We start from the raw sequence: 25,768 nt of genomic DNA, 5'->3' as shown, positions 1-25,768 counted from the left end.
TGGAGCAGGAGGCCATACCTGTCAAGTTGTACGGTTTCGGCGTAATTTGTACAAGTGAGCACTGATTTTTAAATGTATAAACCGTCCGTTCAAAAGCTGTACGTTTCTCGTGCATTTTTTTTTTTTTTTTCTCCGTTCAGATTTTGACACGGTTTGGCCAACGAGACAATGTGCGTTACTATGTTGGTTGAATGACGCAAGAAAAGTCAGAGACACTGAGAGTGAAGTGTTTGTTGTGACGCTGTTGCAAACGCGATGCTAGGCAAGGTGGCTCCAATATGTCCTGACTGCAGCCGACAGCCTACAATCTACGCCTAGATATCTCATGCATATAGAACTACATGCAAAATGACAGACTCAGCAGCGTTAGTAGACAGCCGCCATTTTAGAGCAGTACACTTCTCAGTAAGGCTCTGGTGTAGTAAACCTTCCTAGCGAACCTAAGTAACTTTTAATCTAAAATACTCCTAAATCGGCAAAATCTTGACTTGAATCTATCTTTAAATGATGAAAGTTTTAAAACTTTCACGTCGAAATAAATAATAAATAAATTACTTCCAAACATAGCAAAGGCAAATGCAATGTTTTTTTTTTTTTTTTTTTGGAAAAAATGAAAGACAAAAAAAACATGAAAGGTAACACCAGTTACTTTGCCAAGTAACTAATTACTCTTACATTCAGGTAACTAAGTTACTCACTCAATTACTTTTTGGGAGAAGCGATTTGTAACTAATTAATTACTTTTTAAAAGTAAGATTAACAACACTGGTCATAAAGATGAAGTCTGCAGAATGAAAAGTGATGAAAGCGGAGATTTTATTCTGCCAGTTTGCTGCTGAACACAATTTGCCTGCAACTATTGCTGATCACTTCTCAGAATTAGCAAAATGAATGTTATCTGACTCAAACATTGCATCGGTGAGTTCATTTTATCAATGGACCTTTTTAATTTATAATTGGACACACTAACGAACTACCTTCAAGTCAAACTGAATTGCGAGCTGAAGTGCCATGAAGTGCAGCCATCAAGACATGATAGAAATTGCCAAAAGTGCTAGATACAATTATAACAAACGTCACTTTTAATTTTAGTAATCATGATGTAGCTGTTGTTCTTTGATTGCTCCAGGTTATATGTTACAATAATACCAATAAATTCATATTATTTTAAAATTTGAGTTTTATTTTTGTTTCATATTGCACGCTATATACAACATTGTAAGATTATTCACCGATTTGTAAGGGCATACGTCACTATTTGTAAGATTGCCAATGGCCTCGGGTTGACAGGTATGGCAGGAGGCTGTGTTAAAAAGTTAGATAATAGGGTTCAGTTTTTATGTTTTGACACTGCAAGAAACACTTGTGTACCAGTTCTCTATGAATGCTAAACTGAAAAGGAGAGAGACTCGGAAATTTTCATTTTAGAAGATAGTCTCAGAGGCCGTGACATGTTTTAGCAACCAGAACTGAAATACCCTGAGAAAGTATTTTATATATCACACCTAATGCTGGCATCTTCATGCATGTAGTTTTCTGATTGCAGGACTTGGTACAGCTTTGTCAAAATAAATGTAACTACAAGTTTTGACACATTTAATGGAAAAGAAGAAATACCAAAATTTACTGTTATGAGGATGATGGGTCAAAGTTTTAGCTATCTCTGTGGGAGGTGTTTCTAACGTTTCGTTCATTTTATTTAACTTTATGGGAGTGGAATTTCAAAAGACTTTCTGACACTCTAGCCTGTGCCCAATGTTGAGGCCAGCCAGTTCATAAAGCAACAGCAATGCAGAACCAGTTTCACACCACACAAACTCTTTTGTCTGCGTCAACAATGAGAATTCAAATCAGATGACACCCTTCTATAGATTGATTCCTCTCTCTACAACTAAATGGATAAATGACACTACCCCCAGCCTCTGTCCTATGACAATGCCAATGGTTCTTCACCTCCTTCCGGATTTAGCTTGCCTGCCAAGTCTGAGATCGTTGTTTTCTTCTGGGACACTGCACCTGTACCTGCCTTTTCATCTGTTCCCTGTCTTTCAACTTCCGACTGCTCACTCATCTTTGAATTTAATCCACGTCTACATGATTATGGAGGTGCACCATACCACTCAACGACTGGAGGGATGCTGCCACTACAAACTCAACACTCATTAAACCCATAATTTTATAGACCACACCATAATTCAAAATACATAACCTTCAATTGGCATCACCCATACCCCAATCTATCATATAGTCAGATAATCTTCAGCCTTATACTGCTTAACACTTCTTTGGATGACTTGCCAGCTCTATTTTTTCCAGTAAACATAGTGTCAACATCCAAACACTTATTTTTTAAATTATAATTTGCTTAAACATTTAAATGATTCCCCGCAAATTTGTTAATCTTTCTCATAAATCACCCAGTAATTCCCAACCCATTCAGAAATTAGCTGCCGGTATAACCACCAGATAATCAATGTCCGTGCTTGTCCAATTTGGTGGACATTGCCAATCCCTTCCGATTTCCACAGGTCCTCTTTTCATCTTTTTGTCCCCTCCGCCTCCCTCACTGCTACCAGCAACAATAGCATTAATTGCAATAATGCTTAATAATTACAATAGCAATAATAATTATAATAGTAATAATTCATTTCATTTTTAAAAAGATTTGTTACATTTTTAATTAAAATGTCTTCTGATTTTAATGATCAGTGTTCAGTTTAACAAAATACAATTTTCATTTCAGACCATTCATTTTTTGAGATTTCACCAAGCAGCACCATCACAGGTTCATACTGCTACTTCCCTTCTACTCTTCTTTAGTCCGCAATAAGTTCAATGTGGAGGAGGCTTTAGTGTGATAGCTTGAATTTTTTTAAGACAATCTGCACTGCAAATGCAGACCCTTTGAAGCCTCTGCTCTCCTCGTGCAGGGGTCACAAGGTTTTTGACCAAACACCTCAGCAAACCCGACACCTCTTCCCTCCCCCCGCATCACGGAAAACCACATGCAAAATAAACACTTTTATACACAGACACCACACCTAGTGAGTAAATATGGAGCACAAACAGACAAAACCGAAGCTCAGACCTACTTCACCTGGGACAACTACATAACAACTATAAAGATGCTCAGAGTCCTTCACCTATTTTAAAGGCACCATAAGCAAACTACTGTGTAGATATGTACAATAAGGCTAGGTTCTACAGCAGGTCTTAATGCACAATTTCGATTTTTTGTCATATCGGATTTTTTGGTGTGCCTGTTGAGACTGCCTTTGTCCATTGAGCCCGTTTAAGTAATACACATGCGCACTAATTTGCAGTTTGACACGTGCTGAGCAAACTGACTCGTATGCGCAGAAGCATCCAAACAAATGACTACACATGCTGGCTCTACGTCATTCTAGGTTGAGCATATTTTGTTTTCCAAAAAGTGGACACGAATAACGGACATAAATAATCCCCTTTTAGTCTGATATTCAAAGTTTATATGGATTGATAGAACGCATGCATGCATGATGCACACACATACGGTCAGTTTGCCCCGACCCTTGGACATGTAAGCAATATTGAAATATTGCTCATTGGCGTACAGAAAGAAAACTGAGCATTCTCAGACTTATCCTTATTTTTCATTTTAATTTTTTTCTTAAGACTGTTCAAACTCGCCTCCTGCCTAAAAAACGAGTTCAAGCTAGGTGCTAATGCTACAGGACAGCTTCATCGCTGCCGTAGCTTCCTGCCTCTCTCGCGTTTTGCTGACGTAATTGCTGCGTGAATACCGACTTGGAAAAATTGAAAGCTCAAACGCAGCCACATTCTGGAAAAATGTGGCCCAGATCGGATTTAACCACATATGAAAGTGACCTAGATCTGATTTGAAATGGTCCACTTCTATGCGACTTGTCATTTTCAGACCGCCAAGTAAATGCCTCACATGAGTCGGAAAAACACGAAAAAATCGGATTTGTGCATTAAGACCTGCGGTCTGAACCTAGCCTTAGTCTCATCCTTTGGAAGAGAAAATACTGCTTTAGTCTACCACTTCCCTAGTTTCTGTTTATGGTGTCAATAAGAATGTCCCCAATCCAGTCATGTGATCAGAAATCAGGCCCAAGTATTAACTCGTTTGTTGCCATTAACGGTGAAAAACGTCCAATCCATTTTGACAGGGAGGGCTGACAGTGACTGAACGATTGCAAAATAAAACTGGACGTCTATCGCATTCAATGGCAGTAAAACATGATCACTAAATGCCAGCTTTCTCAGTTGAAATGGATTTTATGTCAATAACTATCAGTGGCAGTGAATGAGTTAAGGGCTACAAGCAACAAAGTAATCCACAAAACCAAAACAAAATGTCCTTATTACATTTCTGAGGTATCAAACTTGAATGCGGTACCAGCAGAGGCTCAAAATCAGGTTACTCGGACTCGCATGCTAAAATATGTGATCGGGACATCCCTAGCCATTACCGTACATTCCTGAAATGAACCTTACCCTTGCTACTGGTTTGCACATTTATGTGTTCTTTAAAGTGGAAAGAAAGGTAACCCCTTTATGTCTTTCTTCATTTTTTAATAAAAACTAAGTGGTTATTAGCAAGTATGATTAGCTTTTATTTAAAAAAAAAAACAAAAAAAAAAAACATACTAATCTGCTTCCTGGTCAACTAGACCACACAGAAACATGAGAGCACAAATTCAACAAGTTGAAAGGAAATTCTGTGACTTTTACACCATAATTGCTAAAATTGAAGATGAAAAAGATCATTTTTAGGAGAGAAAGATGAAGTGCTCTATGGAACGACTGAGTGAAGCAGGAAGGAGCAAGATATGAAACATGAGCTATGGGACACTGTGTGATGGCCCAACTTTGGACTGGATGGGTTACTATGAAAGCTTGTGGGGGAGTATGTTTATGTGTGTATCTGTGTGTTTGTGTGTATAAGGGGTAAAAGGCAACTCCTAGGGCAGAGGTTAAAAGTCGCAAAGACAGGAAATTAGCCACACCTGAAGATTTACAGGGGGGAATGCAGCTTGCAACACCTGAAACTTTTACCAGAACAAAATGACGTTACATGGAACTATTTAGTTATACGTGATAAGTACCCCAGCACAATTAATTGGAACATGTACATACAGTTAACATTTAATGTTATAATTATGCATATTGGTTGCAGAACTCTTAATCGAAAATCTAAATCGTATTGAATGTTTTTATTATGATGGTAATAAGAGCTGATAAATGTAAACCAGAGCCAATACAACAGAAAACCAATTGATAGTTAAATGAATATCTGAAAGTTTTGCTCAAAACATTTGCTTCTTATTGTTGAATTCTGCACTTCAAACACAGTTTTTGTAGGCAATTGCTACTCTCCACATCTTCTGTCAATAATTTTGGATTAACATGGTTAACAGGTTTTTTTGTTTCTGCCTACATCTGTAATGGGAGCAAGCTAAACGAGAAAACAAACCGAAACCCAGGTTGGACTGCTGGCCTGACGCAGTTTAAAAAATAACAACCCCCCTTCCTTTAGCAGCACCTCTAAAGTTTAACCAATTACCACGGGTGATGACTTCGTACTGTCTAGACATCACTGTGTAGCTGCTAGGCAACCGGGAGAGAAATCCCAGCATTGCGGTAAATGCAATCAAACAAACCCAATGCCTTAATGAGCACACAGCTGCTTTGTCACATGTAGTATTTGGCACAAACAATTTACAAAGTACAAAATGTCAATTAGCTTAAATTTACAAGAATGCGGGGGATAAACAGGCACCTTTTCAAATAATGAAATCTCACAACTAGAATCTTGTTTTAAACTACACCGTATTTTTCGGACTATAAGTCGCAGTTTTTTTCATAGTTTGGCTGGGAGTGTGACTTATACTCTGGAGCGATTTATGCGTGATATTATTTACACATTATCCTATCATTTCACGTTTTTTTTTTTTGGGTGTTTTGGAGTGACACTGATGGTTTGGTAAACTTGTTAGAATGTTCTTTATGCTATAGTTATCTGAATAACCCCTAATAGCTATTTTACGTTAACATACCGGCCACGTTCACATTTCATTGTTCATGCATCATGTAACATTATCATACTGTACACTTATTCAGCATGTTGTTCTCTATTGTATTTTTATTTTAAATTGCCTTTAAAGATGACATATCTGTTCTATGTGTTGGATTTTATCAAGTAAATTTCCTCCAAAAATGCGACTTATACTCCGGTGCGACTTATAGTCCGAAAAATACGGTATAAACAATAAACCAAAATACATTATTGGTCCATGGAATTTTTTAGACTTACCTGTCAGCATCTCCCTGGCCAGTCGATGCATTACGATGCAAAGTCTCTCGAACAGCAGACATGCTGTCAGGCAGCCGGTTCAAGCGACGTGTGTACAAACCCAAACCTCCATCAGTCATGTAGCTGCAAAACACATTGAAATTCACATTCAATACAGTCTTCAAATTGAAGTACAACTTCCTCTGAGTGAAGGAAGCACTTCAATTCATCATGTTTTACTACTTATGTTATATGTGGGACCTCTGCGACAGAGAAGAGAACAAACAGTGAGGTGAAGTGAACATACATTTCTCAAGTAGATGTCAGCAAATAACAGCACTCTCGCAACGAGGTCTGATCCATGTGGGAATATTTGGATTTGCTGAGTGGCTTAAATAAATGTTAAATGAAGCTAAAAACAAACAAACAAACAAAACAATACAATCCATTCAGTAGATAAGAGTACAGTCATTTCAACTGTAGATAATCAAGGCATTCATTTCATGAATTTGAATTCGGTGTTTTGGTTGTAAAAGTTGGATTGACCGTTACCAGCACTTACAAAAAACATTCCCACTTAAACTAAAATAACATTGACCAATCCCCTAAATATTGACACATTTAGGAGACTCCTAATGGTGCTAAATATTGACCTGCTTCTCTCAGGTGTAACTCAATCAAATGTTTGCTTACTTAAATTGAAGCTGGACCGTTGGGTGGCTGAATACTTTCTGTGTGGGACCGTGATGATTATGTTTTTACAGTTAAGTGAGTAGAAAAATAAGCCCAGTGAGATTTGGAAAATACAGTATAACCCTCTCTGGTTCATTTCAGGGTGGAATCTTAGTGTGAGAGCACACAATTTGTACAGTATAGGCTACAGAGCACAGTGTTTCTCTTGTATGTTCAAAACTTCTTGGTCTTGTCTTGGTCTCTGACTGGCCGATGGGGCGGACTCGCCAAAACCAGAACTTCAACTTTCTTAATGCAATTTTAAGAAAATAACTCAAATTCATTATATTTTTTCTGTTTATAACATTCCACAATCCTTGTGAATGACTGCAACCATAACTATGTAAGAGATCAACTGATGACAGGTGAGGTTGAACTGAGTTTGGGCTATGGATGGCCAAGTTGGGTGAAGTCTTGCTCTCGGTAAGTTCTTGTCTCGGGCAAGTCTTGGTTTCAGATAGTGCACAAGGCTGTGTGAAGTCTTACACTTTGTATGCATATGGACTATTTCACATGAGGGCACATGAGAGAATAACGTTGAATAAAATGTTATTTAATGTAACCACTCCAACTTATAATGTTATAATGAAGGTACTTATAATGTTATAATGAAGGCTGTTTTCCCAACAGAGCATAGTGACAATTCCACTGCTATTTTCACTGACAAGAAAAACATTACTGCCTAAAAATCATAATACAATAACAAATTGTACAGCCTATTCTAACAAACATTAAAAAAATCTGACATTGCAGGAAGACCAACCAAGTTAGCGACACATCCTCATAAATACACATGCATTTAGAAAAACACACTGTGTAAGTGAGCTTCTTCCAGGTCTCAGAAACCTGTTAACCTGTAACCGACTACTGGAGCAACGTGCCTAAACAAGACAGTTTATGGGCTGACTCAGCATTAACACTCAAAAATATATCTATAAAATTCCACACAGTTACCTAAGTGAGCACGATGGCAAAACATACCTTTCAGCCTCACACATGATAAGTCCAAAGGAAGAATAACACGTCCAGTTTAGTATCAACTCCAAACCAAAGTTCTGTCTCTCATCAGTTCTGCGCTTCAGCTAGACTTCCATAACTTGCAAAAAATCAGCAGGTGAGGGCAGACTGTAATATCATAAGTGATTGCAGTGAGTCAGTTTAAACTGTTTCAATGTGCAGCCTGAATGTGTGCGAGCTCCGGGTTGGTATGCAGTCACACATGCGGTTGTGTCTGTCTGTCTGTGAAAGGTGGTGGAGTGGGGTGGAGGTAGAGAGTTGTGAGGAGGGAGGGTGATCACAGAGGTTGATCAGGCAACTTAACCCTCAGCTAAAAAGGTTGGGGGGCGTAGAGAGACCATTTGTGAAAGGGCTCAATGGGCATGTAGAAGAGGACGAAAGGAGGGAAATGTCGATCTTTGAGTATGTTGTGTTTAGACATGTGCCGCTATGAGATTTTGAAGGTATGATAACCTTAAGCAAAAATACCGCGGATTAACGGTATAGCAATTATGGCTCTAAAATGTGTTATTTTCTAGATGTATGGGTAAAAAAAATCCATTGAACACAATACTTTTTTTTTTCACAACATATTTGCAAATTGGCAGATGTTTACAATGGCGGAAGACTTTACAAAAGTACGCTAAAGGTAGAGAGGAAACCGCTTAGCATGGTTAGTCTTGACATGCTAACTAACCACGTTGTCTGCCTCGTTAACAAGTTTACGTTACAAAATTTGTCTTACCATTGCTAGACACACTAAACCAGCTCGAGTGAACTCTTGTAGCTGATGGAAAATGTTCATGACAGCGTTTACTTACCCTACATTTTGTGTAAAGTGACGGATGATGGTCACATAAATGTGAAATCATGCAACAAATGGAAGGGAATGGGTGAGCACTGCCGCTCCAAGCCACGGATTTCTCGCTACATTTTTAGAACCTGAAAAATAGCTAATTCCGTAACTAGGGTATGACGGAAAATTTTTGTGGTTTTGAAACTGTGATGTTTTCATACCACGATAAACCTTGAAACCAGTAACCGGCACATGCCTAGTTGTGTTATCAGTCAAGTTATGGAGTGTATGATGCAGACATTACAAAATATACATATACACATACATCCCCACTTATGAATTTTTTAGTTGCATTTCTCTTCTTTGAACTGAACCCAAGAACATTTGTGAATTTTAAGATAAACATTGCGCTTTTAAAGAGCATATGACACCAGAAAAAAAGTCTTAAATGGCATTATTATGTGAATTAGAATCATATTTTGAGACAATTCGACTATATACAACAATTTAGCAAAGCGCAGATGACGAGAAATTAGTCTTTTAATCTGCCGGTTAGCCACGCCTACCATTATAGGGCTTTAGCGTCCCCAACAGGTGGATGACGTCAGCGGTAGACTTGGCTCATCGGTTTTACTATTCAGCCCATTGAGGGGGAATTGTTCAGAACGAGGAAAACGCGACGAAGAGAGCCGCAAAATGTCACTGTTTCAGTCTCTCTACTCCAATATTTTTACAGGATATTCTTTTTATGCAAGTATTTTTCCCCAATAGCTATATAAATGGCTTGAGAAGGACCAGTCAGCCCGTCGAGGGGGAACTATTCACAATGAGGAAAACGCGACGAAGAGAGCGGCAAAATGTCATTGTTTCTGTCTCTTTACTTCAATATTTTTACAGGATATTCTTTTTATCCAAGTATTTTTCCCCAATAGCTATATAAATGGCTTGAGAAGGACCAGTCAGCCCGTCGAGGGGGAACTATTCACAATGAGGAAAACGCGACGAAGAGAGCGGCAAAATGTCATTGTTTCTGTCTCTTTACTTCCATATTTTTACAGGATATTCTTTTTATCCAAGTATTTTCCCCAATTGCTAAATAAATGGCATGGTCAAGACAAATAACAATCTTGTGCTAAATGGAATATGAAATAATAAAAATCCATTTATTCAAGACGACATGGCAAAATTACTACATAATGGTCAAAACTGTCGACTTCACCTTTACTGTCGCACCTCCCGAACGATATTTTATGACACCTAAATCGGACATATGTCATTTCCCTTCCCCGGCTTCGGAGAATGTAAACAAACCAGAAGGAGTGACAGCTAGCCGACATGCTAACCCGAACCGAGTGATGTTTCAAAGTCTTCAAAGCGGAAAATCACACAAAGCTATCCTGGATTTTTTGACATGACGACCCGGTTGTCGAATGTCTTAGCGGATCGGCAAACTGCCCGGCGGAGAGCAATTTACAGTTCGTTCCCCGGAGGAGGGTGGCTGGAGCTAACGCAGCTAACGTGCTGCTGCTAATGCATTAGGAGAGCTTTTTACATGCCTATCAATGATCAAACGTAAGTAGTCCTTCATTTAAAGGAAGTTTGTAGTGTTTACTTTGTAATCGCTGTATTCGTATTTGACATAATACAAAACAAGATGTTTACTCACTTCCTCGTAAGTCCAATGGTCCCACAGTAAATATCCACGGTGAATGGGAACCTTTTGAAACTCCAAAAAGGCGCATACGCCTCTCCCTCATACAGAATGATTTTTCTGCAGCCGTTTGGCTGGCGTGATGCGAAAAATAAACGTATTAATCCGCAAAATCAGCTGAATCCTTCGTCCTCATACACAACAGTACACTGTAGCGTGAAGAGGACGTCTTCTACCGTACACGTCACAGCGCCCTCCTCCTCAATGCAAGACCGAAGCCGGAAGTCACTCATTTTCCTGGCACGGGATTCAAAAAACTAAATAAATATAGCGATCGCTTCCACACACATCCAAGCGGTCCATATCATTCAGGAGCATAAAATACCGCGTGTATTATGAAATAAACATGCTTTTTCGTGTCACAGGCACTTTAAAGTCTTTTAATGATCTAGGCATTTTTATCATCAGCAGTACAGAGGATAATCCTGCCGCACTTGAATTTATTGTGAGAATTCCAAAACATATCTGACAGTCTATTAGTTAATTAAATACGGTGAGGTTCATGGGTTATTTGTTTATTCTTAACAGTGCATACAAATGATTGGATTCAGAATAAAAACGGGGTCAATCAGGGGATGTCACCAATCTTGTAAAGTGTGGGTCCTTGAAACCCTTTGAGAAAAGCTTGTCCTGAATTTTTAGTTAGATGTGTGGACAGTGTAGTAACTTTGAGGTGGAGATGGCTCTTCAAAACAGTTAAAACATAAGGAATAGCTCCTCCTTCATTGTAAACATATCAGACCAGTGTGGACGAACCCGTTTGTGGACGCTGTAAGGGGGTTGGGACATCCATTATTAGGTCACCTCCGTTTTATTCTAGCACTTTTTTACCATTTTGCGCATGATACTTTTTATTCTTGCTGTTGTGTTGTTATGGGCACTGGAAACTAATTTCCCTGAGGGATAAATAAGGGATAAATAAAGTTTATTGAACTGAATTACTTTGTGTCCATTAATAAATGGGTTAAATTCAGGGCAAATCTCAGCCAAATACAGTGCTGCTCGAAAGTTTGTGAACCCCACAGCGATGGTCAGATTTTTTGTAAAAAAAACTAAAATAACCTTATTAAATGTTAAGTTATACCCAAATCCACAATACTGACATTCCAAATAATGGACTGAAACAAAAGAAATAGTTATATTGTCATTCTTTATCTAACAAAAGTGGTTGATTTAAGAAAAACTCAGATATCATGTGTGCAAAAGTATGTGAACCCCTTCAGTTAATAGGATATTGCGCCTCCTTTTGCAGAGATTACCTCAACCAAACGGTTTCTGTAGTGACTAATCAGCCTCTCACATCTACTTTGGGGGATTTTTGCCCATTCTTCCTTGCAGAACGCAGTCAGTTGAGAGAGGTTTGATGGGCGTCTGGCATGAACTGCTCGCTTCAGGTCCCGCCACAGCATTTCAATGGGATTTAGGTCAGGACTTTGAATGGGCCAGTCCAGAACACGAATCTTCTTCTTTTTCAGCCATTCCTTGGTTGTATTGCTGGAATGCTTTGGATCATTATCATGTTGCATGATCCACCTTCTGCCAAGCTTTAACTTCAAAACAGATGGCGTCAGGTTATGTTCTAGGATTTGACAATATTCCTCAGAATTCATGATTCCCTGGACTATGTGGAGTTGTCCAGGTCCTGAGGATGAAAAGCAAGCCCAGATCTTGACATTCCCACCTCCATGCTTCACTGTTGGGAGAAGGTTCTTTTGGTGGTATGCAGTGTTGACTTTTCGCCAGACATGGCGGTTTTGGTTGTGACCAAACAGTTCAATTTTGCACCTAAATCAGTTGATGAAAACTCTTTTTAATTTAGTCTCGACAACACAATTGTTAAAAAAACAAAAAAAAAACTACTGAATTGATTGATTAGGAAATCAGGTTGAAATAATAGAAAATTCCAAAATGTTGAGGGGGTTCACAAACTTTTGAGCAGCACTGTACATAATCTTTACATGTACACAAAGATGATACCATACACACTTCATTGTTTGGCAGCTTCTATTCTCAAGAAATAAATGACATTCACTTAACCTACTTCATTTGAAGAAAGGTAATTTCCCCAGTCAACAGTTTTGCCATACCTTGTGCTTCGGGGAATTAAATACAGCCCCCTGAACATGTGTCACGCACAGATATGCCAAGAGTGCTGATATTCCAAATGAAATATGCTCTTTGGAAATCTCTGTTCAACTGGGTACACAGTTGAGGGTACAGAAGGCATCTTTATGAGTCCCAAGCCTCACAAATATTGCCTCTCGTGATTCTGGATCAAAAAAGCCAGATAAACGCTTTGTGGTGTAGCTAATATTAGCAAATCAAATAATTCTCTTTGAGCATTTTTTTTAGAAACACTATTACCCTTAAACATTTTTTTTTCAGTGTGAACCTCACCTCCTGCCCAGTATCAATACAAGTCAGCTGACATGGGCTCCAGCATCCTCTCAACACTCATGAGGATAAGCAGCACAGATAATGAATGAACAAATGATATAGTATTTCATTAAATTCCCTTTTCAAGTTGAACACAATTACCAATAGAGCATACCAGTGAAGCATCAGTGGTATCAAAGAGGCAATTATGTGAAAAGTTAAAAGCTATTGCAGCCGTGTCCTCGGATTGTAGCAAATTGCAAATTCAGTCTGTGAAGTCCATTTCAGCAGATGCTTTTGGGTTATTTTTTCAGCCAAAAGAAAGGCAAATGAGTATACACCTGCAAAATCTAAAGAAATCAGATTCATAACTTCATAAATACTCTTATTATCTTGGCTGAAATATAACCAAACTTGAGTTTGGAAAAATTAAATGTTTTCTATAATATAGTAGGTAAAAAATATATTGTTTAAGTTACTGCGAAGGTGATTGTAGAAGTAGTGGCACCATTTCCAAAGTATGCAAAAGGCTTGCTCTAAGATTGACACAAGGACACAAGAAGATAACCAGGTTATCAGTATGCCTGCCTTTGTATGAGATTGGTTACTTGAGGGATATAAGAACAATGGATCTGGTTCAGGTAACAACTGGATTCCAAGCAGCAAGAGTATGCAAGGTATATTACTGCCCCCTTCTGGCAACTTGAATAACTCACATTTTTCTGGTGACTTTATCTACTTACCCACTTGTGACATCATCAGTGCGTGACGCATTCTTGGTGAGAACATCACCATCACTCATGTATCCAGTGACCTCCATGGCGAGCCCATCGAGGTCTACGTCTTCCCCAGGTCTGTCTCCAAGGTCCCCGCTGCCGAGGCTGCCACTCCTGCCAGCCAGCTGCCGTCTGAGGTGCCCCGGGTACAAGTAGCGTCCCGCTTGGCCACCCGCCACACGGCCACTGTATCCATTCCCCGTAGAAGGGGCGTCACCCGCTTGAAGACGAGGGCTAGACTGACCCAAACGCCATGATGACAAAGAGGGCCTTGTCGAGGTCAGACTTAAGATACTTCTCCCACCTCCACTGCTGTTGCTGCCACTGCTGATGTCTGTCGTGACATTGCCATCAAAAGTGGTTTCGAGGGTGCTGCAAATAAAAGTAGAATATTGCAAAAAAATTATTTAATTCGACGTCTTTACAAAAAAGCAAAAGACGAAGGTCATGCGCTTCACAAACACTGTACATCTACACAACACAAAGATTTGACCATCATCTGAAAAAAAAAAAAGCGGTTCTTAATTCCTGTAAGTAATTTTATCATTGCATCAGCTCCAAAAACAATGTAACTGTTTCTAGGTTCAGGATCATGTCCAAGCTAAATTGTTGAATTTCTTAAATACTACAAAAACATAGGAAACTAGACCATCCCTACGCTAGCTCTGGACAGCTGTGTCAACACAGAGATGTAAGGCCAGATCAGAGGTCAAGAGTCTGTGGCAGAAAACCAGATTAGTGCTAAACCTTGAATCAAAGGCAGCATGAAAGATGTGCCCGGCCATCAAAGTCAAAGGTTCCCTCTGAAGAAGTCTGAGAGACCAGACAAGAATAACTAATACCTGTAAACGTAGAAGGCACAGTCTGTTGACCGTGAAGCCAATCAGGTACTGTACTCCCTCAAACCAGTCAGCCTCACTTCAAAATCAACCATGTCTTATTTTGAAAATATCCAGCACAATACTGTACATACAAATACAAGTGTGGCCTTAACAGTCAAGTGAAAAATTAGGACACCCCATTAAATATTCAGTTCTTTATAAAGAAATTTTCACATATCAATGTCTGATCTTTTTTTTCTTTATCTTTGAAAAAGAAAGTGATTTATTGCAGGTAAACAACAAAAAATAACATTGTTTTATTCATTAAACCAAATATATTAACAAAAATGCATATTCTAACTGAGGAAAAAGTTAGGACACTCTACCACCTAATAGCTAGTGTTACCTCCTTTTATCCCCTTAACTTCAGTGAGACGTGTTTTGTAGCCATCTACTAGTCTTTAACATCGGTCTGAAGAAAGTTTTCCCCACTCCTCAATACAGAATACTTTCAGCTGATAGATGTTTGAGGGGTTTCTTGCTTGTACAGCTTGTTTCAAGTCGCCCCACAGTATCTCAATGGGATTAAGATCTGGGCTTTGCATCGGCTATTCCACGACCCTCCATTTCTTTTCCGCCAGTCCTTGGTGAATTTACTGGTATTTTTTGGGCCATTGTGATCTTGCAGGGTCTAGTTTTTCTTCAGCTTTAATTTTTTTTCAAGGATTGATCTCACATGTTCCTCAAGCACGCTCTGATGCGTGATATAATTCATGGTGGATTCTATGATGGTGAGCTGGCCAGGTCTTGCTTTAGCAAAGTATCCCCAAACTATGACACTTCCACCTCCATGCTTCACAGTTGGTATGAGGATCTTTTCCTGGAATGCTGTATTGGGTATACGTCAAACATGTCCTCTGTTCTGGTGTCCAAATAATTCAATTTTAGATTCATCTGTCCAAAGAACATTATTCCAGAAGTCATGGTCTCTGTCTATATTCACGCTGGAAAACTTCAGGCTGGCCTTCATGTTCTTCTTGGAGAGCAAAAGTTTTTCTACTTGCACACCTCCCATGAAAGGTTAAACTTTTGAAGTCTGTTTCTGATTTTAGAGGCATGCACTTTCACATCAACAGTAGCAAGAGGCTGTTGTAGATCCAGTGATGACATTTTAGGGTTTTTGGAGACTTCTTTTAGCATCTTGCGGTCTGCTCTTGGGGTGAACTTGCTTGGGCGGCCAGACCTGGGCATGTTGGCAGTTGTTTTGAATGTCCTCCACTTGTAGACTATTTTCCGGACAGTGGAATGGCTGATTTTATATTCTTTTGAAATCTTTTGAAATCCCTTACCAGACTCATAAGTGTCTACAATCTTCTTTCTGAAGGCCTCAGACAGCTCCTTTGATCTCACCATGGTGTTCTCTCTCACTTCATCAGTCAGTCACTGTTAAAAGTATTCTGTGTTGAGGAGTGGGGCAAACTTTCTTCAGAACAATGTCAAGACTGGTAGAGGGCTACAAAAAGCGTCTCACTGAAGTTAAGGGGGTAAAAGAGGGTAAGCTATTAGGTGATAGGGTGTCCTAACTTTTTCCTCAGTTAGAATATGCATTTTTGTTGATATATTTGGTTTAATGAGTAAAACAATGTTAATTTTTGTTGTTTACCTGCAATTAAATAACTTTCTTTTCCAGAGATAAAGAAAAACAAGTTCAGACATTGATATTAAAGATACACGATAATATCGGTCACCGATAATTATCGGCCGATAATGGCAATTATGACGTCACACAGATAATCCAGATAATTAAAAAATTCAACCGATAATGCAATCCGATAATTATATACTTGATTTTGCCTCCAAATGTGCTCAACCGAAGATTTCAGCACGCCGCCTCCTCAACCCCTCCCCTCTCTGAAGCCCCTGAGGGAGGAGGGGTTGAGGAGGCGGAGTTACAAGACAAGAAGTAGTTGAATATTATGGCGGCTGTTACTAATAAAACGACGCTCTCGCCATCTGCGAAACATGTACCGTACAAGTTCCACGAGGCAGAAAGAACGCGTCCTCATTCAAAACCACTAACCCAGCAGCCATTTAAAACTGCATCACAAAGAATTTTGGAACATATACGAGGCTGCTGCTAGCAGGAATGCTAAAGCTATTGTAAACACTAAGCTAAACTACAGGGCTTGTGACGATACAGAGTCAGGCTGTTTGGGAATGCAGCCCAAGGCGGGTGGTAAATTCCGACGGAGCCCGCCGCTTTGGCCAGTCCGGCAGGCCGCCGCCGCCTCGCCATAGGCGGGGCGGGCCGAGCTCGGTTCCCCGGCCTCTGGACCTCCGGCGAACACCCCGGTTTCTCGAGCGTTCCCCCACGGTGTGCGAGCAGAGCCAGGACCCGAATACGCCGCGGCGAACCGGCCGGGGCGGATTATCCGGTACGAATGTAGCTGCCGCCGAGACGAGACACAGTTTTTTTTTTTTTACCTTAATGACACGAGAACCAAAGCCCTGGATAAAAGAAATAATGCAGTTTATATGACCACCATTCTTCATGAAAAAGTGATGTCCGGTAAGCAAGCTTATCATGACGGCACAGTGGTTATAAGATAATTTAAACATGGAGAAAACGAAGTCAGCCAGTCAATAATGCATTCAGAATGTGAAATGACGAGCGGTCAGATGACTTTATTTTCGGCTTAATAAAACTCAGGCACAAAACAACACGCACACGGATGCGAGCGCAAACTCCGTCCAAATAGTACTGCCGTGTAGCAGTTTAGCTGCTGTAACGCAAATGTCGTGAAAGCCGCAAATGTAAACAAAGCGCTGCAGAATGGGTACATGACATCTCGCTCTTTTGAGGTAATCATTTTCACATTGTGCAACAAAGCATATAACATTAGCAATCACTTTTCAAATTATTTAACTTATTTCTTTGCTCAATTACAGTCACAGTAGATAATCAAATTCTTAAATCAATATTCTGTAGCCACAAATATTATTCAAAATCTTTCCTTCTTCAAGTTTTTTTTTTTTTTTTTAGGATTAAGTAGAATAACGTATTGCTTAAAACAAGGCTGTTAAGATTATTTTCAGCTAGCTATTTTTCTTCCAAGAAATCTGAGAGAAATATACTTGAAGCGATGGCAGATAATTTCACTTATTGCCAATAGATTTACACTTAAAACTGACTAGTTTTAAGGAGGTGTGTTTTGCAGCGGATTAATGTTATATATGTTAGGAATGGCTTACTTTTAAACGCATTTTTGTGCAACTTAGGTATTTACTCTGTAAGTAATTGTTGCCAAAGGTTTACCATTACACAATGTCAGACAATCTGTCATTATTTAGATGTTTGAATTGACGACTTGTTCATACATTGTGTTGAAAAAAAGAGCAATAAATTATATTTTTGCACAGTAATATTTTCTTTTGTGTATACTTTAAAATTTTACATAAATCTTTTAATAGAATTATCGGCTTGACATTATCGGTTATCGGTTGGAATGAGGAGGAAATTATCGGTTATCGGTATCGGTTGAAAAATGCATTATCGTGCATCACTAATTGATATGTGAACATTTCTTAATAAAGAAATGAATATTTAATGGGGTGTCCTAAGTTTTTCACATGACTGTAAATTCACAGGTGAATTTATTTGCCATACATGAGTTTAATATGTATGCACAACACGTCTGTATTACCATGATTAATCAAGTGTCCTTGAGATCCTTGGAGAAACTGATTATAAATTATCATAATATCATTGTTATTAGATGTAATCATAGTAGTGGTAGTACAATAAGCAGCACAAAATAAATGCATGACCACAAACAAATCACTAGACACAAAAGTTTTGCCTAAGGATGTCACCGATCCAATCACGTGATCAAAAATCGGGCCCAACCATATAATTTTAGAGAATCTGAATCATATGAAATAGAATGGGGTTTTAAGATATGTTTATATAGATATACTGTATATATTACATTTATATATACATAAATATTATAATCATATACATACATTACAAGGATATTGCCAAAAGAAACAAAAATATATATGTTTGATTCTATGCAGGAGAAGAAGTAAACCGCTGGTAGGAGAGGGCTCAATCGTAAGAGGCTAACAGTAGGATGGCATCATGCGAGAGTCAAAATAGCGGCAGTATGGAAATATATTACATTTGGATGTGTGTTTTTTTTTTTTCTCCTAACTCATTTGCTCCCAAAAACGTATAAATATGTTCTATTTTTAATTGTTTCAGTGTCCCAAACGTTTTTTTTTTTTTTTCCCTTCCAAAAAAGACATCTCTGGGTCGTGATTCAATTTAGCTCCAAAGCACAAAGCTGAAAATCCATTTTAAAGCAATAAAAACTAGCCACTGGAGGGCAGTAGCGCATTTGGTAACACCCGCAACACGATTCAAGGGCAACGAACGGCCAAGCTGCACGGCAGGGCGCCGGCGGAAGACAACCGAATGGATGCCACGCGGCGGACGACCGAGCAGGACAACTGGTAGCACACAAGGGATGCCAGGCGCTGGACGATCGAGCAGAACGACTGGACCACTAGTGCAGCGGACTTAGCCTTTGAGCCCCGCTGCTCGCGAGCAGAGCCCGCAGAGACTCAAAAAAAATCATGTTTATGAGACAGACGGCGGTGAGAGAAAAGTTTAACCGGCTGCCGCGGCCAGAACAGCGTCATCTTTCAGTTAGTTATGTGTAAATAAATTGTTGCTTTGCTATTAAAAGCTCTATTTGTCTTGTTGTTTATCTTATTTTGTAAAAGGAAAACATTATTCAGATGTTTGGGATGTAACTAAAGCAAAAATAGCTCCGTATAAGTCAAAGTTATGTTATGTATGCTTTCACAAAAAGCTCAATTTCGCTGTTTTTTCATCAGAAATTGGAAAATTGCTCAAACTAAGCTATTTTCTAATGCTGATTTCTAAAGAATGGAAAAAGATATGAAATGACTTTTTTTTTCTGCTGAAAGAAGAGAGTCTAATCTTTCTTTTGGTGGGCTCCATGTTTATATAGCAATAGAACAGAATTTTCTGTGGGCCTTGCAAAAACAGTCAAAATCCAGTAAAATGGCCAGGGAGCGAATGGCCTTGCTCCGGTGAAAATGGCTGGGAGTGAATGAGTTAATATACTGACCAGGTATCGGATCAGGACTCGATATCGGCAGATCCTCAAAATCAGGTGAATCGCAAAAATATGTGATTGGAACAACACTAGTTTTGTCATTACATATGTTCCAACCCTGTTGACACGTGTTTTTTTTTAATGCCGCAACACACTATTATACCTTAAACAAACACAAAAGGTTATATGAAGAAAAATAATAAACTTCCCACTTGTGGTAAGAATGTACCCCACAATGAAACATTTTAAATGAACAAATACAAGCCTAATGATTTGCAAACCTTGTCTTTGAAGGTTTACTAAAACCTAGAAGTTACCTGTGTGTGACCTGAGCTCCGCGTAGGCTGGACATGGTCTCCTCCAAGTTCTGCCGCAGGTCTGCAATGTTTTTAACAGTTCGCAATCGCCTGGTTTCTGGGTCTTCACCTGTCCATAGAAAGCAAAAAAACATTTTGATTCTGCGTTGAAAATGAGGTGGGGGGAAAAAAAGTTAAAAGTTGTCACCAACCTGAAAGGTCCTCGATGGAGGGCTGGTTGTTCTTATTGAGAGTAACATCACCACCTCTTCCTACTGAGCTGGACTCGCTGCTCACAACTCCCTCGCCATCAGTTTGGGATCTACAGGAACATATGGAGTCATAACTACGAAATTCGTACTTCTGAATTACTGTGCAATAAAAAAAAAAAAACAGATATTTCACAAAAGGGGATAAATCTGATTAACAATTAAATCTGCTGCATTTCCCGTCTTGTGACCGGGTCCAATGTGAGCAGCTTAGTCCCAAACGCCAGTCAATTGTGTTGATGCATCAGACCTTTGACTTTCATGAAGACCACTGACTGGTTTCTTTCAAAATTCACACACAATTATGTTTTAAGTGAGCAGAACTGGTGACAGGCGGCTTGTGATGATAATTATTTGTGAAAAAAATAAAAAATAAATATGAACATTAAATATCATATTTTTGCAGTTTATTCAATTAAATATACGTCGAAAATGATTTGTAAATCATTGTATTATGTCTTTATAACACAATGTCCCAATTTTATTTGAATTGGGGTTGTAAATTTTTATTTCTAACGTTTCATGTCGTTATTGTGATAGTTAAGCAGTACATTTGTACATTATCTTTTAAGTATGAGTAGACCATTTGAAAGGAAAAAACAATTATGATCAGGTTGGATTGTTTTCTTTTGTAATTGTGAGACCAGCTGGCCACAATATAGTTTAGAATATCAATAATCTTGCTATTGTGTTGTTGTAACACTACATATTAAGAGGTCTTTGCTTTTAAGGTGCTTTTAAGTGCACGTCCAGTGGTCAGCAAGAAAAGTTGCATCCACAAAACACATTAATTTTACATTATTGGGAATAAAACTTAATTTAGAAACACTCGCTGGAACATTTTGTCCAAGACGCCATGACAGCCATATTTGGTTAGCCGGGGCCAGGCTTGTGACACAGTGGCATTGAGAGGCAAATCTGCCGTCAAAAAAAATTCCGCACAGCAGTCCTGGCTCGGACAGGATTTGGAACTAACATGGCGGAATGCAAAACGTCGCAATGACAAGTTAAAAAACAAGGATAAGCACTACTTTTCTGTAACTAAATAGGATATTCCAGAACATGCTTTTGGTCGTGGACAATATGACTTGAACAACGATCTGGCATATCACTCAATAGAGTCAAAGGCGTCACATCCATTCCTAATAAGGCGGCGCGGAAGAAATTTAAACCAGGAGGATAATTTAGACACAAATATTGTAATCCCAAACATTTATCAAACTGTGCAATATTTCTCTGGGAACACATATATTTTTTAGTTTAGTTTAATTTGGCCTTGTAAGAACAGACTGGGTATACTACCATCTAATTCTACAGTACTGCAATTACCGTACAAATACTGCAATGTCACTAGTGGGCGCGTGTAAAAGAAATATCAAGTGATTATGTAATGCAACAAAGAGTGTATGAGGTCACCTGTACATGAAAGGTGCCACAGTGGCCATATTGGGGTGGCTGTGGTGCTGTTGGGTCTGAGGTAGCTGCACACTGACTGTGTTGCTGGCTGTGCTCTGTGTGTTGCTTCCTCCAGCCACAGGGGCAGAGCCAGTCTTGCCCTCTGTAACATGCTGGCTGCAGGTCGTGCTTTTGCTGTCCTTCTCCAAATGACCTCGGTGCATGGCGAGACCAGTGCCAAGCCTCATGCTCCGTGGTCTCTCCCCAGAGTCCTTCGTCCCTATCGAAGAGGCTTTAGCCCCAATTCCTGGAATTTTACCTCCTGGCTTTGGTATTCCGCTGTGTGCAGAGGTGGAGTTCTCCTTTTTGGCAACTTTGCCCCCTTTGGGAATGAAACTGGCAATTTTTGAGGTCTTTTTGTTTGAGCTATCAATGTCTCCACCTACAGGTGTTATATCTTCTTTTGGCTCCTCTCCTCTGAGTTCTGTCCTTTCCTGCAAGGTGAGCCGTTTGCTCGCTTCCTTTCCTTTTTCCTTTTCCTTTCCTCGCTCCTTGTCTTTGTCAGGGCCTTTGGCGGAGCTCTTTTTGGAAGTCAGAGCTTTGCTAAAAGTGCGCTGGGCGATGCCTCTTAAGGCCATTTTGGGGCTGCTGGCAGTATTGGCAACATTGGTACCTGCAGAGGGAACAGCTCCATTACTGTTTCCATTCGTTCCCGGGCGGAGATTGCCATCATCTTCCTCAAGGGGGTCAGTGTTTGAGCCAGTCTCAGCTTTCTCCACCTGCCCTGCTACATGCTGCATGCTGGTTGCAGCATTGTCACTTTGGGCACTTAGTCCATTGGACGAGGGGGAGGATTTAGAGCTTCCTTTACTATTAAAGAGCTTAAGCTTCTCTAGCATTGACTTTTGCGTGACAACTTTAGGAGGAGCTTCGGATCCTAAAGTAACCTTAGAGGAGGTCTCTTTCTCCTGCTTTGTTGATTGCATGGCAGACGGGAGGCTGCTCATGGAAGAGGGACCTGGAGAGACGTGTTTAGAGCTCATGGATTTGCTCCTCCAGGGCTTGTTGCTGCTGCTGTTGGGGTGGGGAATGGCAGTGGAATGCGTGGATGAGGGCAGAAGCGGGGCAGAGTTGGCAGGGATGCTGGTAGAGGAGCTGACTGTCACTGAAGACAAAGTGACATTGTCATTTGTTATCTGCGAAGGCTGTGAGACCATGCCATCCGAGGAATCTGTACAAATAAACATATAACTTATTAATATCAAAGTATAGTGTCGTGGATGTGTTATTTATTTTTTTTTTTTACTTGCCCTGTTCAGCTGCCTAGACACAGAAAATGGGAATCTAAGTGTATGGACAATTTTGATATGCCGTATTGGAGTTTGATATACCCGCACTGTGGTTGTTCATTTTGTTTATTTATTAGGAAATGGCTTTTGGTGTGACAAAGATAAATGAAGCAGACAGAAAAGGAAAAGAACAAACAACAAAAAAATACATCATTTAACACCTACGACACCACCTAAGACACAGTGGTGCTACTGTAGTGTAATTACATTTACCCGTGAACACCATGTGGTGGTCGTGGTGGGGGTGGGTTTAAACGAGGGAAAAGAAGAGGGAAGGGAAGTCTAAAAGAAATGTGATTAGGCAGAGTGGGGAAGAACAATTACGGCAATGAGAGGTGGGGGAACCCAGAATTATTAAAATCACTTTTAAGTGTTGATAGGTTGACATCGTACTCTATGCTACCTGATCGCTAATCCTGGCACCGACAATCTTATTTACCTGAATGCGCCTAGTTGTACATAGTCATGTGTGAACCTACTTCAATGTAGTCGAAGTAGGTTCTGATAGTCTGGCAGAAAAATGGAAATGCTGCGTAGGGGCCACCAGGGGGCCTCGGACTGCCCCCACAACCAGAGATTTAACCACACACCCTTCTTCCCGCAGCTTCGGCAAATGGCTATCCTCCTGGGACCAAGGGTGGGCCCCCCGACCATCCATGCCCCCATCAAACAATTTTCAGGGAAAGGACGAGGAGGTGGGCCACCACCCCCCACGCCAGCCCCAACCTCCACCCACCCATCCAGACCCCCAGCCACCTTCGCAACCCCCCGCCTGATGCTGCCCACAGCAGGGCTCACCAAACCCCGGGCAGGAGAGGACCCCCATCCGGAGGGGGCGAAACCCTGCCGGCACCCAGCAGAAGGGAAGGGAAGAGTTAGGCGGAAGTGTGAGAACACCGAGAGGCCACTGGAGTGCGATGCAGGCAGTGGATGATTTTCATTGGAAAGAAAAGTGTGGACGAGACTCTCAGGAGACGAAACCAAATGCTGAGGGACCGTTTTACTTTACCCCACTCATACTGGCCTTATATGGCCTGACATTGCTGTGAGCTGGTGCTGCCAAATGGGCCATTATTTTACTTTGAGCAAGCCACCAAAACTGTTAAAACCCCTTTTGCACTAACAATGACAAGCTCCCGTCACAAACTGTTTAAAAAAACAATGAAAAGCAGTCTCAAGCGCTTTAAAGTCTGGCCAAACAGGCTGAGCTCGAGAGCAGTGTTGCTGTCTCACGAGGCTTGCACTTATATGGACTGCTTTAGTTAAGCATCTCTCAGTGCTCAGTTCAGTTGTAAAATCCTAAGAAGATCAGAGACGTTAGAAAGAAGCGAAATCGTTGAAATGACTGATTTTTATACAAATTAAACAACGAAGTCCAGTCAACTCCTGCAGCAAATTTCTCATCTAAGAAAGAAAGTTTGGAAAATTGGCCTCTCAACTCAGCTTTAGCTCAACTTACCAAAGACTTCACTTTCTTGGCTGCTATACAGTAAATAAGGTGTCCTAAGGGGTGCACACTGTGTGCGTGTGTGCTGCTGAACTGCCAGCAGGAGCAGCAGCAACATTTGAATATTCAAACACCAACGGCAAGCCAGGGGAAGAGAGTATTGGCTCTAATGGAGTGTGCGCAGGCCTTATGTCTTATTTGCATAAATACACAAACAGTGCAATAAAGTTGTCATTTGCAGAGCACACAGCCTACTTGTTTACCTGTTTTCACCTAGCTCTCCTCTTTTTATTTTCAAACTGCTTTTATTGACCCTAATTGGAAATAGGCACCCACTTGGTAGCTTTCCTCTCTCCATCCAGTTAGCACTTAGTGAGAACAGTCCTGAACAATGCAACCATTAGGAAGTGTTTAGGGCCCAATTAGCCATGCTAGCAGCTAGCGATAGTGAAAGTGGGTCAGTTTGCTAATCGGTGGCATCCCACTAGAAGAGGCTGAATGAGAGGAGCACACACTGTGATTATAGAGCAGGCAGAGGGGAATAAAAAGCACTGGAAAGGCAGGTTCGGGATGAGTGAAACTTTGATCTGGTTCAGGGATCCGTCTGTGCTGTCCATGAATGGGCTCATCTCAGCGCTAAAGTCATGGAGGCACTGTGGACATTGGGACAAATGGCTGTTGTCATGACTGAAGCCAATGTCAAGGCCTGCTCCATTTAAGCAGCCATGTATAGAGAACACGGACCAATGGTCCACATGCTTGATCAAATGTGACTAAATTTACTTTTGAAAGGTTTTGTATCAAAGATGGGAATTTAAATATGTCTTGGACAAAATGCTTTCTAATACCAGTATAAATAAAGCCCCTTTCACACACACATATCCCGGTAAATTCCCGTGTAAGGTGACGCAGGATTTACACGCGTCATCGCTTTCACGTCTTTCATGTGTATTTTTGTTTGCATTTGATCAACCCTTGAACGCTTCCCTCTGTTGTTTTTTGCTTTGAGGTACAACCTTGTTTCCACAGTTGCGGACCCTAACATCAGCAGCAAAATAAACCACACATTTCCAAAGATGGACGATGGACTCTCTTCCTTGGCTCTACGATCCAATAGCAATTTAATTTTGTTGTTTTTAGTTTAATTTAGCCATTTCCAGCTTGCTATGCTGATAATTGCGATGTTTGTTTACCCCTTTTCGTCTTACTGTGGAGAAAGAGGAAGTAACGATCGGCCCGCCATGATAATTATGTCATCAGCCATCGTTATGTGGGTTTAGGGTTAGGTTTAACGCCTGCTTTCACACACACCGCTTCCCAGGAAAGTCTCGGACATTATACAAACATGCGATTCGG

At 40.2% G+C, this 25,768-nt stretch overlaps 1 protein-coding gene across 4 annotated transcripts in view; it reads right to left on the bottom strand.

The window, feature by feature from the left end:
• nav2a (neuron navigator 2a) overlaps positions 1-25,768 on the bottom strand; it is a 141,898-nt gene that overhangs the window by 52,308 nt on the left and 63,822 nt on the right. For all 4 annotated transcript variants that reach the window (XM_057831890.1, XM_057831898.1, XM_057831907.1 and 1 more), the window contains 5 exons: positions 21,638-22,847; positions 20,165-20,274; positions 19,974-20,082; positions 13,653-14,057; positions 6,320-6,442 (listed from right to left, as the gene is read on the bottom strand). In XM_057831890.1, the coding sequence (XP_057687873.1) occupies positions 6,320-6,442; positions 13,653-14,057; positions 19,974-20,082; positions 20,165-20,274; positions 21,638-22,847 (1,957 nt within the window). The remainder of the gene's footprint in view (positions 1-6,319; positions 6,443-13,652; positions 14,058-19,973; positions 20,083-20,164; positions 20,275-21,637; positions 22,848-25,768) is intronic.

Source organism: Corythoichthys intestinalis, chromosome 1, assembly GCF_030265065.1.
Source record: "Corythoichthys intestinalis isolate RoL2023-P3 chromosome 1, ASM3026506v1, whole genome shotgun sequence".
Taxonomy (NCBI): domain Eukaryota; kingdom Metazoa; phylum Chordata; class Actinopteri; order Syngnathiformes; family Syngnathidae; genus Corythoichthys; species Corythoichthys intestinalis.
Note: the sequence above shows the minus strand (reverse complement) of the source record. Positions and strands in the feature narration are given on the sequence as shown.